The sequence below is a fragment of the Malaclemys terrapin genome, chromosome 23 (genome assembly GCF_027887155.1).
Source record: "Malaclemys terrapin pileata isolate rMalTer1 chromosome 23, rMalTer1.hap1, whole genome shotgun sequence".
Taxonomy (NCBI): Eukaryota; Metazoa; Chordata; order Testudines; family Emydidae; genus Malaclemys; species Malaclemys terrapin.
Genome location: NC_071527.1, coordinates 19,357,062 through 19,372,824, shown reverse-complemented (window position 1 = coordinate 19,372,824; position 15,763 = coordinate 19,357,062). Strand labels below are relative to the sequence as shown.

Below are 15,763 nucleotides of genomic sequence, written 5' to 3'. Positions count from 1 at the left end.
CTGGAGTACTGTGTCCAGTTTTGGGCCCCACACTACAAGAAGGATGTGGAAATATTGGAAAGAATCCAGCGGAGGGCAATAAAAATGATCAGGGGGCTGAAGCACATGACTTATGAGGAGAGGCTGAGGGAACTGGGATTGTTTAGTCTCCAGAAGAGAAGAATGAGGGGGGATTTGATAGCTGCTTTCAACTACCTGAAGGGGGTTCCAAAGAGGATGGAGCTCAGCTGTTCTCAGTGGTGGCAGATGACAGAACAGGGAGCAATGGTCTCAAGTTGCAGTGGGGGAGGTCCAGGTTGGATATTAGGAAACACTATTTCACTAGGAGGGTGGTGAAACACTGGAATGCGTTACCTAGGGAGGTGGTGGAATCTCCTTCCTTGGAGGTTTTTAAGGTCAGGCTTGACAAAGCCCTGGCTGGGATGATTTAGTTGGAGTTGGTCCTGTTTTGAGCAGTGGGGTGGACTAGATACCTCCTGAGGTCCCTTCCAACCCCTGATATTCTATGATTCTATGATCTGGAGAAGAATCACCCAACAAGCCAAACGCACGCCCACGGAGGTGACCTTCCCCAGCTTAGCTCTCTACCTGGGACAGCACAAGCAGGGGACACGGAGATCAGGACTCCTGGGTTCTTCCATGCTCTGCCAACAACTCCATCTGTGCTCTTGGGTGAGTCACTTAACCTCTCCATGGGGACAACGGGCTGATCCAGCTTTGAGGGCTCTGGATGAAGGCTGCCAAAGCTACTGGGGGCAGCAGAACCGGGGCACCCAAAACTCCTCCTCCAGCCCCCATCTGGGTGGGGGTCTCAGGCCATTTCTGCCGTACTGGGACAGCCAGCAACATGGAGCTCAGCAGAGCCGCTAGCCAGGGATCCAGCCCGGCCTGCATTACCTCAGTGGACCCACAATTAACAGTGGGCTTGTGGCTACGTGGTCCACTCTAGACAAGGACTGAGACCCAGGACACCTGTGTCAATTCCTGGGTCTGCCACAGACTTATTTACATTACAGCAGCATCTAGACAACCGAGATCGGGGCCCCGTCGGGCCGGGCGCCGCCCAGACATACGGCGACCGAGATCGGGGACCCATCACGCTGGGCGCCACCCAGACACACGGCGACCGAGATCGGGGGCCCCGTCACGCCAGGCGCCGGCCAGACACACGGCGACCAAGATCGGGGCCCCGTCACGCCGGGCGCTGCCAGACACACGGCGACCACGATGTCTCTCTCTCTCTCTGTTTTGCCAGAGTGGGGCGCTGATGCCCCGTTACAGCTGCTGCAGGAATGCAGATAGCGGAAGCACCAGTCAGTGTTTGCACGAGAGCTGAGTTTACACGGCCTGTCCTCTGGCATGCTGGCGTCTGCCCAGAGACACAACCTACAGCTCCAGGCTGTCCTGCTCCGGGCTCCCACAGGCCCCAGGAGCCCAGGCTCAGGCCCTGAGCAGGGAGATAAGAGGAGCTGTCCAGAGCACAGCGGTCCTGAAACACTGAGTTAGCACCACCAGCCGGAGCCGCCCACAAGTACCCAAGCCAGGCCAGGGCGACACCAGGCTCCCGGCTGAGCCCAAGCCGATGAGGGGTGTTTGATGGGCCAGAGGGGGTCTGGGGAGGGTGTGGGGAGGTGGGGGAATCTAGCCCTGCCCCCGCAGGGCACCCCATTGGGAAACACGCCGACTCCACTGGCATCACCCCACCAAACCGCTTCGAGCCGCCGGCCAAGCCGAGACACAGGTGCCCTGGCTACAGGGGGAGGGGGGGGGGGGAGACTCCCAAATGTCGGCGGATACAGGGGCCCCCCAACAGGTGCTGCAGGCAGCTCCAGGGAGATTCAGACCCAGAGCCCAGCAAGGCGCTTCTGGCTCAGCTCGCTGCAGGCCAGTGGGCATGGGGCCCGTGCAGCCGTGCGCTGTCCCCGCCCCCTCCACAGGAACAACCCGGGAACACACCCAAGGGCCCGTGTGCAGGTCTGTGTGCACCGTGTGTGCGCACACATGCGTGTCCACGAGCCACTCCTGCTGCCCCGTCTCCCCCGCACACGCTCAGCGAGGGGGGCTGCCCCCCACCCGACAGCTGCAGGAGGGACCGTGAGCAAAACGGGCTTCCCATGACAGCGAGAGATTTCAGGACAGACGGACGGACGGGGCGGACAGACAGCAATCAGAGCCCCGCTTGCTCCCCCAGTTGGCGTCCGAGCGAGGAGCAGGACACTGCATCCCGGGGCCCCACGCTCCAGCCCGGCCGTCGGGTGCATTGACACAGACTCACGGCAGGCAGCCTCCAGCACCGGGGAGGGAACCCAGGCGTCCTGCGGGGAACCCAGGTGTCCTGCAGGCAGGCATGTGGATCGTTATTCCCTACGCAGCCGCCTCGCCGGTTTGATCAGCGCTAAGGCAGCCCGCGCTGCAGGGTGCTGCCAACTGCCACCGACCCGCGCCCGCCGAGCCGGGGCGTCAAACCAGCCTGGGCTAAACATTGCGACCTCCAACCACCCCCACCCGAGCGCTTCCCCTCCATGCCGATCCCCCCCGCCCAGCAAGCTGCAGCCCCAGGAAGCCGCCTGCAACGTGTGACCCCCCCCCCCCCCATGGTGGGGCCAGGCCCCCCAGCAGAGCCAAGGGAGTGGTGCCCACTCACACCGGCGCAGCCCCCGGCCCCCGACGGACCAGGCAGCTTGCACAAGAGACAAGGCAGCAATTTAGGGCTTGGGTGAGGGCCGGGGGGGCCCTGGCTGCTTGGGAGGGGCAAGGAAGCTGTTACAATCTCCCCCCCGCCGGCCGGCCCCAGGGCGCTTTGCTCTCCAGGCTGCCCTCTGGGGCAGGGAAGATTCCCCCATGAGCGCTGCCCCACCCCTTCCACGGGGCCGGCCCCCACACAGCCCAACTCCTTGGGAGGATGGGTTTCCTTGGGGGGTGCACCCTCCTCCTCACCCTCCACACTCGTTAGCACTGTGCCTGGGGTTAACGAGGATCTGAGCACGCCGGACCGGCTTCACACCAGCCAGTTCCCCTGCGCCGCTCCCAATCCACAGAATCGGGGCCCTTTTCTCCTCTCCAGCAGCGGCGGCAGGTCCCCCTGCAGCCCGCCCAGCCCCCTCACCTTCAGCTCCCCATCCCCGGCTCCCCCAGCCCCCTGTAGTGTCCCCCCCCAGCTCCTCCAGCCTGGGATCCCCCAGCCCCCTGCAGTCCCCCCGCCGGATCCCCTAACCCCTGCAGTCCCCCCGCCGGATCCCCCAGCCCCCTGCAGTGCCCTCCCCCCCCCAGCTCCTCCAGCCGGGATCCCCCAACCCCTGCAGTCCCCCCGCCAGATCCCCCAGCCCCCTGCAGTGCCCTCCCCCCCAGTTCCTCCAGCCAGGATCCCCCAGCCCCTGCAGTCCCCCACAACAGCTCCTCCAGCCAGGATCCCCCAGCCCCTGCAGTCCCCCACAACAGCTCCTCCAGCCAGGATCCCCCAGCCCCTGCAGTCCCCCACAACAGCTCCTCCAGCCAGGATCCCCCAGCCCCTGCAGTCCCCCACAACAGCTCCTCCAGCCAGGATCCCCCAGCCCCTGCAGTCCCCCACAACAGCTCCTCCAGCCGGGATCCCCCAACCCCTGCAGTCCCCCCGCCAGATCCCCCAGCCCCCTGCAGTCCGTCCCCCCCCCAGCTCCTCCAGCCAGGATCCCCCAGCCCCTTGCAGTCCCCCCCAGTGTGCTGAGGGGGTTTGAAGCAGACACTTTCGGTACCAGAGCAGTCGTGCGGGGGTGGGGGGGACCTGACACCCGGCTCGGGAAGGACACACGAGCCAAGACAGCTCCAGTCCACGAGGCCCCAAGACGCACAGGAGGGAGGCGGAGGCATCGGGCGTGTCCCATCACAGACCCAGCAGCACGTCCCCAGCCGCTGGCAGAGCTGGGAACCCCCGGGCCGGGGCCCACAATTCAAGGCAGAGAAAGCGCAAAGTCTCTGGCGCATCCAGCGGGTGCAGAATCGACTCGGACGGGCACGAAGCTGCCAGAGCGGGTGGGGGGGGAGGTCTGTCCTCTTCGGGGGGGGGGGGGGGGGCTTTTTCAGGCAATTAAGGAGCCTCAGGTGGGCCCCACCCAGTGCTGCCAGCTGCCAAGGGCGGCAAGCGGCCGCCAAGCCTGGGTCTGCTCAGGGGATGGAGACGCTCAGTGCAGCGCGAGTCACTTAACGAACTGGGGGGGGGGGGGGGGGGCTGGATTATTGTTCACTCAGTGCCTGCAGCACCCGCCTCCCAGAGGGGCCGGCCAGCGGGGTCACTGGCACGGCCCCATCGGCTCCCCTACAGCAGCTAGGGGGCCACCAGCCCCTCGCCTGGTCTCCCGCAGGGGCCGGGGGGGAACCACAGCAGGGACACTTCCCTCTCCAATTTGCCATGGGTGCAGGAGGGTCTGAAAATCCCGCCCCACCCCACAAAGGGAACCGGAGCCAAAGGAGTCTGGAAACGCAGGAGCGTGACCGCGGGGCCCCAGCTCGGACAGACGGACAGGAGAGAACGCTGCAGCCAGTAAATCTGTAACAACCAGCCCCCTCCCCCCGGTCCCCTGCGATGGGGACCCACAGCACAGAGCAGCCGCTGGTCTGTTCTCCCCCCGGGGGTCCCGCCCTGCTCAGCCCCAGCGGCACAGCACTCCGGGGAGCTCTCCATGCCAAGTGGGGGAAGCAGGGAGATGGACGGCGGGGCAGCAGGGAGCAGAGAGACCGGGGCATCCCCCGCCAAGCTGGAGCAAAACACAGACAGCCCCAATAGGGTCCCTGCACAGGCAGTCGGACACGGATGGACCCTGACCCCCGCGTCAGCTGCCCAGCAGCGTGCGGGGCACCCAGACGGACAGATACCACCCCCCGCCCCCCAGCCGCTCATGCAGACGGACGGACGCAGGCACGCAGATGGACAGACACCCCCCAACTCACACACAGCCGCTCCCGCAGACACCCGGCCACGGGGCACCCAGACGGACAGACACTCCCCCCCACCAACCCAGCCGCTCGCGCAGACGGATGGACAGACAGACACCCCGCAACTCACACACAGCCACTCATGCAGACACCCGGCCACGGGGCACCCAGATGGACGGACACCCCCCCTCAACATACACACAGCCGCTCCCGCAGACCCCCGGCCACAGGGCACCCGGATGGACAGACACCTCCCCAGACACAGCCGCTCCCGCAGACCCCCGGCCACGGGGACTCACGATTTTCTCCGAGGTGCCGGCCCGGGAGATCGTGGTGCCGTTCAGCCCCACCAGGGAGGGCAGCGTCTGCGACATCCAGTTGGTGACCATGGCCATGGTGCTGAGCACGGCTCCGATCTTCAGCAGCGGCACGGTCATGTCGGCCCCTGCCTCATCCCCCCTCGGTGGGGCGGCAGCCTGCTTCCCGACCCTCGGCTCCCGGCCCAGGGATCCCCCTCACGCCCCCGCTCGCCAGCCGGCCCCCCAGCCTCCTCCGGGGCTGAGAGCGAGCCGGAGAGAGCCGCGCGGCTCCGCTCCCGTCCTTATAAAGCGCCCAGCTGGAGCGAACCCCCGCTCCGCTCCCCATCACTTCCAGCCGAGTGACGTCAGCTGGCGCTGGCCACGGGCCGGCCGGGCGGGGGGAGCTGAGAAGACATGGCACCGGGAAGCCCTGGCCATCTGGCCCGGTCTCCGCAGAGCCCTGGGCTCCCAGGGGGGCAGCGGGGGGAGACGGGGGCTCGTCTCTGAGCCTCTAGCACCAGCCGTGAGCTTAAGGGGTTGTCGAGGAAACGGGCAGGAATCCGGGGAGGGGGGTTACGAGAGCTCCGGGGAAGGACACATCAAAGCGGTGAGATGGGGGGGCTGGTCACTGGTAGAGCATCGCACAGGGGGCCCTGTCAGTCACTTAGGACCTCGCCAATCGTCAGCTGGCTGCAGGGAGAGGCCCTGGCCCCACGTGGGGGCTCCGGGGGAGGGATAGCTAGCAGGATGGGAAGGGCCTGCCCCCCCCCCCCAGGGTTGCCCCAGAGCAGGAGGGAGGGCGAATGGCTGACAAGGCCAGGACCCCAGGACCTTGCAGCCCCCACAGCCCAGCTGCCCCCTCCCTGGAGGGGACCCGACCCTGCTATTGCTGCTAACCCCCCCAGGCAGGGGAGAAAGTGCCCAGACACCCTGGTGATGGCACCATACCGAGCCCAGACACAGGGGAACAGACCAGGCCACCTGGTCAGAGGCTGCTGTCAGAGACCTACCGAGCCCTCCAGAAGGGGGGGGGGGGGGGAGGGTTGCATCATTTGCAATTTTAATTGTAAACTCCCCCCGCCCAGCTCTGCTGGTGTCCCTCACTCCTGACCCGCAGCCCCTGCTAGCCCGGCCCTGGGCTCCCCCCAACCCAGGTCTGTCAGTGCCCCTCGATCGTAACTCTCCGCCCCTTCCCGCCGAGCCCGGCACAAGCCGAGTCTCCCCCGCCTGCTGCCTGCTCCCCACAGGGGCTACACGGAGCCAGACACCGAGCCCATGGGGCAGGACACGGGTACTACCCCAGGGGCGCCTGGGGCACCCTCGCTCAGTGGGGATGGGTCACAGGGCCAGGTGCCCGGCAGGCTGCGCTCCAGCCCTGTCCCTCCCCACTCCAGACAGCGGCCCCGGGGCCCGCACATGCCCCCTCTCTGTCACGAGCGGGACTGGCCCCTTTGCCTCCCGGCTGCGGCGCTGTGACTGCAAGAGCCGGCGCAGAGGCTACGTGAGCGTCCCCCCCAGCGCCCCCCCACACACCTGCCTCAGCCCAGCGCGCGCCCCCCCCCCCCCCCCGGTTAGTTTCCAAGCCCGGCGTCGCCACCTGCTGGCCACACGGATGTCTCACTACCTCGGATCGGGCCAGAGAGCAGCTCCCTCTTCATGCTGGGACAGAACCCGAGTCCTGGCTCCCAGCCCCCTGCTCCAACCACTCGACCCCACTCCCCTCCCAGACCTACAGATAGAACCCAGGAGTCCTGGCTCCCAGCCTCCTGCTCCAACCACTCGACCCCACTCCCCTCCCAGAGCCGGGACACAACCCAGGAGTCCTGGCTCCCAGCCCCCTGCTCCAACCACTCGACCCCACTCCCCTCCCAGACCTACAGATAGAACCCAGGAGTCCTGGCTCCCAGCCCCCTGCTCCAACCACTCGACCCCACTCCCCTCCCAGACCTACAGACAGAACCCAGGAGTCCGGGATCCTGCATCCACAGAACTCAGTACACAGGAAGGAGTGTTTGTTTTGTTCACATTAACATAATTTCTATGATGGGAGCCCTTTCTGGCCGGGCGCTGCCCAGACGCACGGCGACCGAGATCGGGGGCCCCGTCGGGCCGGGCGCTGCCCAGACGCACGGCGACCGAGATCGGGGGCCCTTTCTGGCCGGGCGCTGCCCAGACGCACGGCGACCGAGATCGGGGGCCCCGTCGGGCCGGGCGCTGCCCAGACGCACTGTGACCGAGATCGGGGGCCCCGTCGGGCCGGGCGCTGCCCAGACGCACGGCGACCGAGATCGGGGGATCCCGTCGGGCCGGGCGCTGCCCAGACACAGCAACAGACGGTCCCTGCCCGGGAGAGGTGTCAGTTGTGTGACTTCGGGCCCCGGTTCAGCACGACGTAACGCTCGGCACTTGGCTGAATCGGGGCCCCCGTCCTGAGTCCAGAATCCGGATTCCCATTGCCCGGAGGGCGGCTGTGGCTGTTCCTCGGGCGGGGGCTGGGCTGGGCTGGGCTCCATCGCCGTCCCCGTCCCCAGGGGCTGCTCTCCGAGGACGGGCTCCTTGGGGCTGAGTGCGGTTTGGACGTGCTCTCCGCCCCGCCTAGCGCTGGGAACCCAGACCAAGCCGGACTGAATGGTGCTGCAGTGCCACCTTGTGGGGACGAGCAGTCACTGCGTGTGCACACACACACCAAGACAGGGCCCATCTAGCCCGGTATCCCGGCTACGACAGCAGCACCACACACACACACGCACACAAACACACACACATACGCACACGAGTCCCTAGGCCAGCCCAGGGCCCATCTAGCCCGGTATTCCGGCTCCAACAGCAGCAGCACCACACACACACGCACACGAGTCCCTAGCCCAGCCCAGGGCCCATCTAGCCCGGTAGCCCGGCTCCAACAGCAGCACCGCACACACACACGCACACAAACACACACACACGCACACGAGTCCCTAGCCCAGCCCAGGGCCCATCTAGCCCGGTATCCCAGCTCTGACAGCACCACTGCTGTGGAGGAAGGCGCCCGGAGCCCTGCGGGTGGCAGCGGTGGGATTCTCAGCCCCGGGGAAGTCCCCGGCTGACCCCTGCGAGTTAGATGTCAGGACGCAGGGGGTCTGTGGCCCAGCCAGGCCTCTTGGGCCCGTTCTGCCCTTCACTGATCTAACTAGGGACGTACTTGTTAGCCACAGAAACGGCTGGTCCCTTTTCTCAGCTCTGCCCTGCTCTCCGCTGCACAGAGACTGTTAGTTCTTCGGGGCAGTGTCTCCATTCGGCGTCTGCACCACGCCCTCACCCTGGGGCCCTGCCGTAACACCAGTAAACAGCACTCCTCATCCTGCGTGAACCCTGTGGCAGAGAGTTCCACCGGCCCACGCCTCTTCCTCTCTCCCGTTTGGAACCTGCTGCCTTCTAGCCTCACTGAGCCTCACCCAGGCCACGGGGGCGGGAGCGAGACAGTCACCCCCCCCGCCCCGCATTTATCCATCACGCAAACCCCTGCACCAGGTGCCAGCGCCGGCTACTTGGGCTCCGGCTCCCCCCCATCGGTGGGGCGAGTGGAGGCGGCCCCAAGCCAGGCTGGCTGCAGGGGGCTCTTCCGAGTGCCTGGGGGGGTGCAGTGGGGAGACAGGGATGAAGCCGAGGGGGCAGACTCCGGTGGGCAGAAAAACAGAGCCCGGGGGAGCAGGAGGGGCAAGGTGGGTGCAACCCCCTCCCCCCAGGGCTCCGGGTGAGGTGCCTCAATCAGGCACACACACACCCCCAGCCTCAGCTAGGCAGAGCTTGCAATGGGGTGAGACGCAGGGCAAGGGGGGAACTGCAGCCAGTTCCAGGCAGGGGGCAGGCAGGCGGTGCCCAGATGCTGTGGGAGGCTCCCCCCAAGCCCCCTGGAACTGGCACCATGAGGGTCGAGGCCCAGAGACCCCAGGTCTGTCCCATCTTCCCTGCCCCCGTGCCAGGCTGCATGCCAAGGACACTGCCCTGTGCGTGGTTGGTAGCAGCGCCGGACGCCGCAGCGCTGCCCTGCCCTGACTGAGACGGGGCGTCCTGGTGCCTGGCGCAGGCAGGGACCCAGCGAGCGTCAGGAGGCAGCAGCAGCCCGCGCGTCGCACCAGCCGAGTCCCCGCAGGCGACGGGCTGGGGCTCAGCGGCCACGGAGTGCGGGCAGCACAGCTGTGCGCTGGTGTGATGGGGAGACCCTGCCCTGCCCCGTCCCCGCCCCCCTGCCGGCTCCCTCCCAGCCTCTGCCCCGGACCCTTCACGCTGCCACTTTGCTGTGCCCCGAGTGCCCAGCCCCGGCCCTCTCTCTGCAGGACTCTGGCCAGCCGGGGAAGAGAGACCCCCATGAGGGAAGCCTCTTGCCCCGCCTGGGGCACCCAGCTCCCGACGGGCATCCCAGCAGCACCCACAATGCCCAGCCTGGCTGAAATATGCACACCCGGCCCCGCTCTCTGGGTCGCCCGCAGGGAGATGGCTCTGCCCGTGGGGCCAAGGGAACGGGAGCTGGAGGCGCTGAGGTACCCGCCCCACGGAGGGGGCACAGACACCTACACGGGAAGTGTGTATTGTTACACTATAAGCCAGAGATCAGTGACCTCCTGTCACGGAGTCCCCGGGCGATGCTCTGGAACTGCTCCCCACAAAGCCAGTCAGGACTTTGGGGAGCCTCCTCTCCCTCGGAGCAGACTGTCTTCAGGGCAAGCAGCTCACACGGCTTCACCTCCTGGGTCTCTCCTGGGAGCATTCAGCATATGCCCCTCCGTGCGCTTCCCACAGCGAGTCCGCCCCGGCGGGGTCCTGCACCCCCAACTTCGCAGTCAGACGTGACTCTCGGCCAGCCAGTAAAACAGAGGTTTATTAGGTGACAGGAACACGGTCTAAAACCTAGCTTGTAGGTCTAGAGAACCGGATCCCTCAGCCGGGTCCATTCTGGGGCCCAGCGAGCCAGACAACCCCATCTGCCCTCCCTTCCCATCCCCAGCCAGCCCCAAACTGAAACCCCCTCCAGCCCCTCCTCCTCTGGGCTTTGTCTCTTTCCTGGGCCAGGAGGTCACCTGATCTCTTTGTTCACTTTTAGCTATTTCCTTGCAGGGGGAAGGGCCACAGCCATTTGTTGCCAGGGAGACAGAGTGTCAGCCATTTATGCACACTGGAGACTTAAGAAATGCATAGGGGAAACTGAGGCACCCACCCAGTATTCAGAGGAAACATTAAGAACAGTCCCACTTTGTCACACCCCCCGCGGAGCCCAGCACCCAGCTCCAGCACCCACCTCAGCCCTCACTGATTCTCTTCTAATTTGCCCAACCATAGTGTAATCACTGGGAATCTGCATGTAAATTGCTCGTTAATTCAGGCTCGTTATGTGGCATTTAGTGCCGTGCTGGGGAACGAAACATGGTCATAAGGAGAGAATGAGCAGGGAGGCAGCGCAGCTCCCCGGGGAGAGGAGAGTCAGACACATGCACACCCCCAAACTTGTCCATGGGCGCCAGAGTGGGGCAAAGGCGCCCTCAGGAGACAGGGGCAGACCCGAAGGGGTTACCAAAAAACTGTCAGAGAGAAACCCGCGTCCCTGGAGAAACCGAGCAGCCACTGGCCACGGACACTCCGCGACCCGGGGGCAGCCAGAACAAAGGATGGGGGGCGCCCCCCGGGAACTGACCAGCGAGGTCAGGTGGAGACAGACGATGGAGTTTGAACATGGGGTGGCTGCAGCTCGGCTGGCTCCGTGAGCAGCATGGACGGGGCTGCCCTACGGACCCCCCGCGCTGCGTCCGGGTGACTGACTGGGCGAGCATCCCTGCACATGCCGCACACTCACATTGCACGCCAGGCCCACCCGGCCCTCGTGCACCACTCCCAACCACCACACGCTCGCTTTGCACGCCAGGCCCACCCGGCCCTCGTGCACCACTCTCAACAACCGCATGCTCGCTTTGCACGCCAGGCCCACCTGGACCTCGCACACCACTCCCAACCACCGCACGCTCGCTTTGCACGCCAGGCCCACCTGGCCCTCGCGCACCACTCCCAACCACCGCATGCTCGCTTTGCGCGCCAGGCCCACCTGGCCCTCGGGCACCACACCCAACCATTGCACGCTCGCTTTGCACGTCAGGCCCACCCAGCAGCGAGTAACACGCTCACTTTGCACAGGGATGCGAGCGACAGCAGAACTAGGTGGAACCAGAGCACAGCACTAACGGGCTCAGAGCGGAGGACACCCTCCGCCCCCACGATGAGACCTCCCTGCCCCCACCGCCGGGCATAGAGGGGGCGGGGGGGCTGAGCAGCGGCTGTCTAGCCAACCAGAGCCCCCGGCACATCATGCATATTCAGCAGACAGAGCCAATGCTGGCCAATGGCGGGCGAGCCTGCCCGGGTGAATATTCAGCAGGCCCAGCTGTCTAACCAGGAGCCCGGGAGCAGCTGCAGCCTCCAGGCCCTGGGACAGGGCTCGCAGGTGCCAGCTCTGCCAGGCTGCGCGGGGTGGGGGCCAGGGCTGAGGCTGGGGGAGCCAGAGTCTGCAAAAAGCAGCTCAGGGACCCCCGCCCAGGGAGTCCAGCCCTGCAGGCAGCTGCAGATCCCGCCGGCCGCTCCGCGACAAAGCCCTGCCAGCTCCAGGCCGGGGGCATCCCCTCCTCCCCCCGCCAGCTCCCCCCACGGAGCTCTGGGCCTGGGCAGCACCTGGATTCTAGCCACTGGAGCCCACAGGGTTTACAGCCCGGCTTCCCGTGGGGCTTGGGGGGGGGAGATGCCGGCCCAGGGCCGGTGCAGTGCCGCTGGCGGGGACCCATGGGAGGCATCACTCATGTTTAGAGCCAGGATCCCCCTTTCCTGGCAGCCCCTCTGGCCCAGGGACCCCCAGGCAGTGGGGCTGGGAGGGAGGCAGAGCAGTGGGGGGGGCGCGGAGGCTCAGGGAGGGAAGAGCAGGGGAGGTTGGCTGTCAGCAGAGCCGGGCCTCTGGGGTCACAGCTCCCCCTGCGTGGACTCCGCCCTGCCCGACCTCCCGCAGCTGGCCCCAGGGACGCTGGGCTCCAGGCGACCGGTCACTGCAGACACTCAGCTGGACTCACCCCGGGGCCAGAGCCCTGGAGGCTGCGTGCCGTGCCCTGCCCGCCTGGGGTGCTAACGGGGCTGCCGCCAGGCCAGGGCTGAGGCTTGACTCTGGGATCAGGGACGCAGCAGCTGGGCCCAGACCCCGTTTCCTCCCTCGCCAGCTCCCACCGCGAGCCAGGCCCACCCGTCACTGACACAGCCCGGGAGAGTCTCCCACCCAGGGTCACACGGGCGGGAGCTGGCCCTGAGAGGAGCCCTGCCCCCTCCCCAGGCCATGCGCAAGCACAGGGCCAGGCTGGGGAGACCCCCACCCAGCTGTATGCATGGGGGCCCTGAGCTCAGACCAGCTGGGGAGGGACCACTGCACCCAATGGGGGGCACACATCACAACAGCCAGACTGGGTCAGACCAAAAGTCCATCTAGCCCCGTATCCTGTCTGCCGACAGTGGCCAATGCCAGGTGCCCCAGAGGGAGTGAACAGAACAGGGAATCATCAAGTGACCCATCCCCTGTCACCCATTCCCAGCTTCTGGCAAACAGAGCCTAGGGACACCATCCCTGCCCATCCTGGCTAGTAGCCATTGATAGACCTGTCCTCCAAGAATCTGTCTAGCTCCCTTTTGAACCCCATTATAGTCTTGGCCTTCACAACATCCTCTGGCAAAGAGTTCCAGAGGCTGACTGTGCGTTGCATGAAAAAATACTTTCTTGTGTTTGTTTTAAACCTGCTGCCTATTAATTTCATTTGGTGTCCCTTTGTTCTTGTGTTATGAGAAGGAGTAAATAACACTTCCTTATTTACTTTCTCTACACCACTCATAATTTTATAGACCTCTATCATCTCCCCCCTTAGTCGTCTTTTTTCCAAGCTGAACAGTCCCAGTCTTATTAATCTCTCCTCATACGGAAGCTGTTCCAAACCCCTAATCATTTTTGTTACTCTTTTCTGAACCTTTTCCAATTCTTCCACACAGAAGCTGAAGTCTGTGGGCACAGGAATGGTGGTTGGAACAGGACGGGGGGATGGGACTAGAGGAGGTGGGGGGGCAGGGAGATGGGGAAAAGGCTCCTGCACCAGCCCCCCATTTCAGACACTGCAGCTGCACAGAGCATCCACGCCCCCAAACTCCGGTTTCCCTCTCCCCAGAGTCTCCCCCCGCCCCATGTACAGCTGGGGCACCGAGGGCAGAGAGGGACCTAGAGAGACTGGGCCGGGCACACCCCCTGAATCCTGCGGGAAGAGACACACACCCCCCCCATCGGCCCAGAATTGGGGCCCCGCTCTCACCCTGGCGTAGCCATTCCCACACAGAGGGACCAGACGCCCCTTGCTCTCAGCCGGGATCCTGCAGCCTTGGGAAGCTGGAGGCAGGAACCTGCCAAATCCCATGTGGAGCAGTGCTACCAACTCTCCGCACCCTGAGCCCAGGGTCCCGGGGGATCAGCACGGATTTCCCCCTTTGCTGACAGGACAAGGCAGGAATTTTCTGTAATACTGTTATGAAGCTAATGTGTGCCTCAGTTTCCCTCTGTACTCTGCACTGCTACCCAGCGGGTGCAGCAAAGTTAAAGCTGCTCTTGGGGCAGAGAAGAGACGGGAGGACAATGGGAGCACACACCCACACACCCCTGCCCCGGAACTGAGCAATGAACCCTACGAAGGCAGCACACGGGACGGGGCCGAGCTCCGCGGGATGATGCCCGAGAGGTGGCAGGAGGAGGGGTCTGAGGAGGGGCTCAGCAGCTCTCTCCGGGACCGACAGAGCCGGAGATCCAGCCCAGACGGACTCACAGCGGCTTGGCCAGGCGGAGCCCTGGCTCGGCCGCATGGCCCATGTCTGAGCCTTCGCTGCTCTACGCCAACCTGGGGCCGTCCCAGGGGCCAACGAGCCCGTCTCTGCTTGGGGGACGCGCCCGGGGGTCACTGCCAGTCCTGCCTGAGCTGCGCTGGTCCCTGCAGAGGGGCCAGGTCTGTGCCCAGGCGTCGGGCTCAGCCGGACCCACCGGGCAGAGCTCACAGCGGGCAGCAGGAGGGCTGGAGCCCCCAGGCTCAGCCTCGGAGGCGGTGAGGCGCGTGACCAGGCCTGCAGGAAGAGCGGGTCCCCTGGGGGCTCCGGCACGCCGAGGGGCTCCTGCCTGGGGGGCTGGAAAGCCGGGGCTCAGCGCAGAGCCTGTGCATCCTTGACGCTGGCGCTAGGGAGGCCTTTTGCGGTCGGGTGGCATCGGTTACTGACGCTCCCGTGGGAATGAGAACTTCTGCCAGCCCCGGGGTGGGAGCGGAGATAGGGCTGGGCCTGGGGGACAGCGGGTGCCATGGGGCACAGGACGTGGCACAGGTGCCAGGGAGACACCAGCAGGACACGGTGCCGGGGGCACAAGGATGCTGAGCCCCCCACAAGCTGGAGGAACCCAGGAGTCCTGGCACCTGTTCTGCCAGCTCCAGGGGCCAGCAGCCCACAGCCAGCCCCAGCCCCAGCCCCAGCCCGGCTGAGAACAGGCCCCAGAGGGACCCCCGGCCGGCCGGAGCTGAGCTCCCCTGGGAAACACCCGGCGCCCTGGGTCCAAGCCTCCACCTCGGCCCGGTCGGGGCAGGGCTCCCGGGGCCCGGACAGGTGCACACCTGGGGGGGGGCTAGGAGCCACTGACCCGAACTGTCCCCCTGGGGGTGATGGGCTGCGCCCCCGGCACCCCTAGTTCCAAGGGGAGCCCCCCGTAGGGAGCTGGGGGCCCAGACCCCTGGAGCCACCCACCGCCCCGCCCTGCCTGGGGGCCGCGCCCCCGAGACCCCCGCCCGCCTACCTGGGCTGCCCGGGACCCGGCCGCCAGCAGCAGGCAGAGGCTGGGGAGGAGGCGCATGGTGCAGACGCGGAGCCCGGCCCGGGCGGCTCCGGCTCCGGCTCCCCCGCGGCCCCGGCTCCCGCGGCGGGGACCCTCCGCCCCGCGCGGCTCCACGCGGCTCCGCCTCGCGCGGGGCCCCGGCCGGGCTCGCTGCGCGCCGTTTGCGCCGCGCACCCCGGGGCTGCGCCGAGCAGGGAGCGTGCGCGCGGGGGGAGGGGCCGGCCCGGCCCATGGGCCCGGCCGGGCTGCGCCTGCCGGGGGTGGGGGGCGAGGCCCCGCCTCAAACACCTGCGGGGGGGCTGCCCGGCTCCTGCTTAGCGGCGCTGGGCGCCGGACTCCTGGGTTCTCTCCGGGCTCGGGGAGGGGCTGGGCAGTTAGGGGGGAGGGGCTGGGCGCCGGACTCCTGGGTTCTCTCCCGGCTCGGGGAGGGGCTGGGCGCCGGACTCCTGGGTTCTCTCCGGGCTCGGGGAGGGGCTGGGCAGTTAGGGGGGAGGGGCTGGGCGCCGGACTCCTGGGTTCTCTCCCGGCTCGGGGAGGGGCTAGGCGGTTAGGGGCTGGGTGCAGGGCCGCAGAGAGGATTCAGGGGGCCTGGGGCAAAGCAATTTCAGGGGCCCCTTCCATAAAAAAAAGTTGCAATACTCTAGAAAATATT

At 66.4% G+C, this 15,763-nt stretch overlaps 1 protein-coding gene across 2 annotated transcripts in view; it reads right to left on the bottom strand.

Annotated features, from left to right (window-relative positions):
• OLFM2 (olfactomedin 2) overlaps nucleotides 1–15,213 on the bottom strand; it is an 83,081-nt gene extending 67,868 nt beyond the window's left edge. Inside the window, exon 1 of one of the 2 annotated variants that reach the window (XM_054012167.1) lies at nucleotides 15,073–15,213. In XM_054012167.1, the coding sequence (XP_053868142.1) occupies nucleotides 15,073–15,129 (57 nt within the window). In that variant the 5' untranslated portion in view covers nucleotides 15,130–15,213. Of the gene's footprint in view, nucleotides 1–5,207; nucleotides 5,409–15,072 lie in introns of those variants that run through there. The other variant, XM_054012166.1, reaches the window with a different exon arrangement.
• Nucleotides 15,214–15,763: the final 550 nt, after the last annotated feature.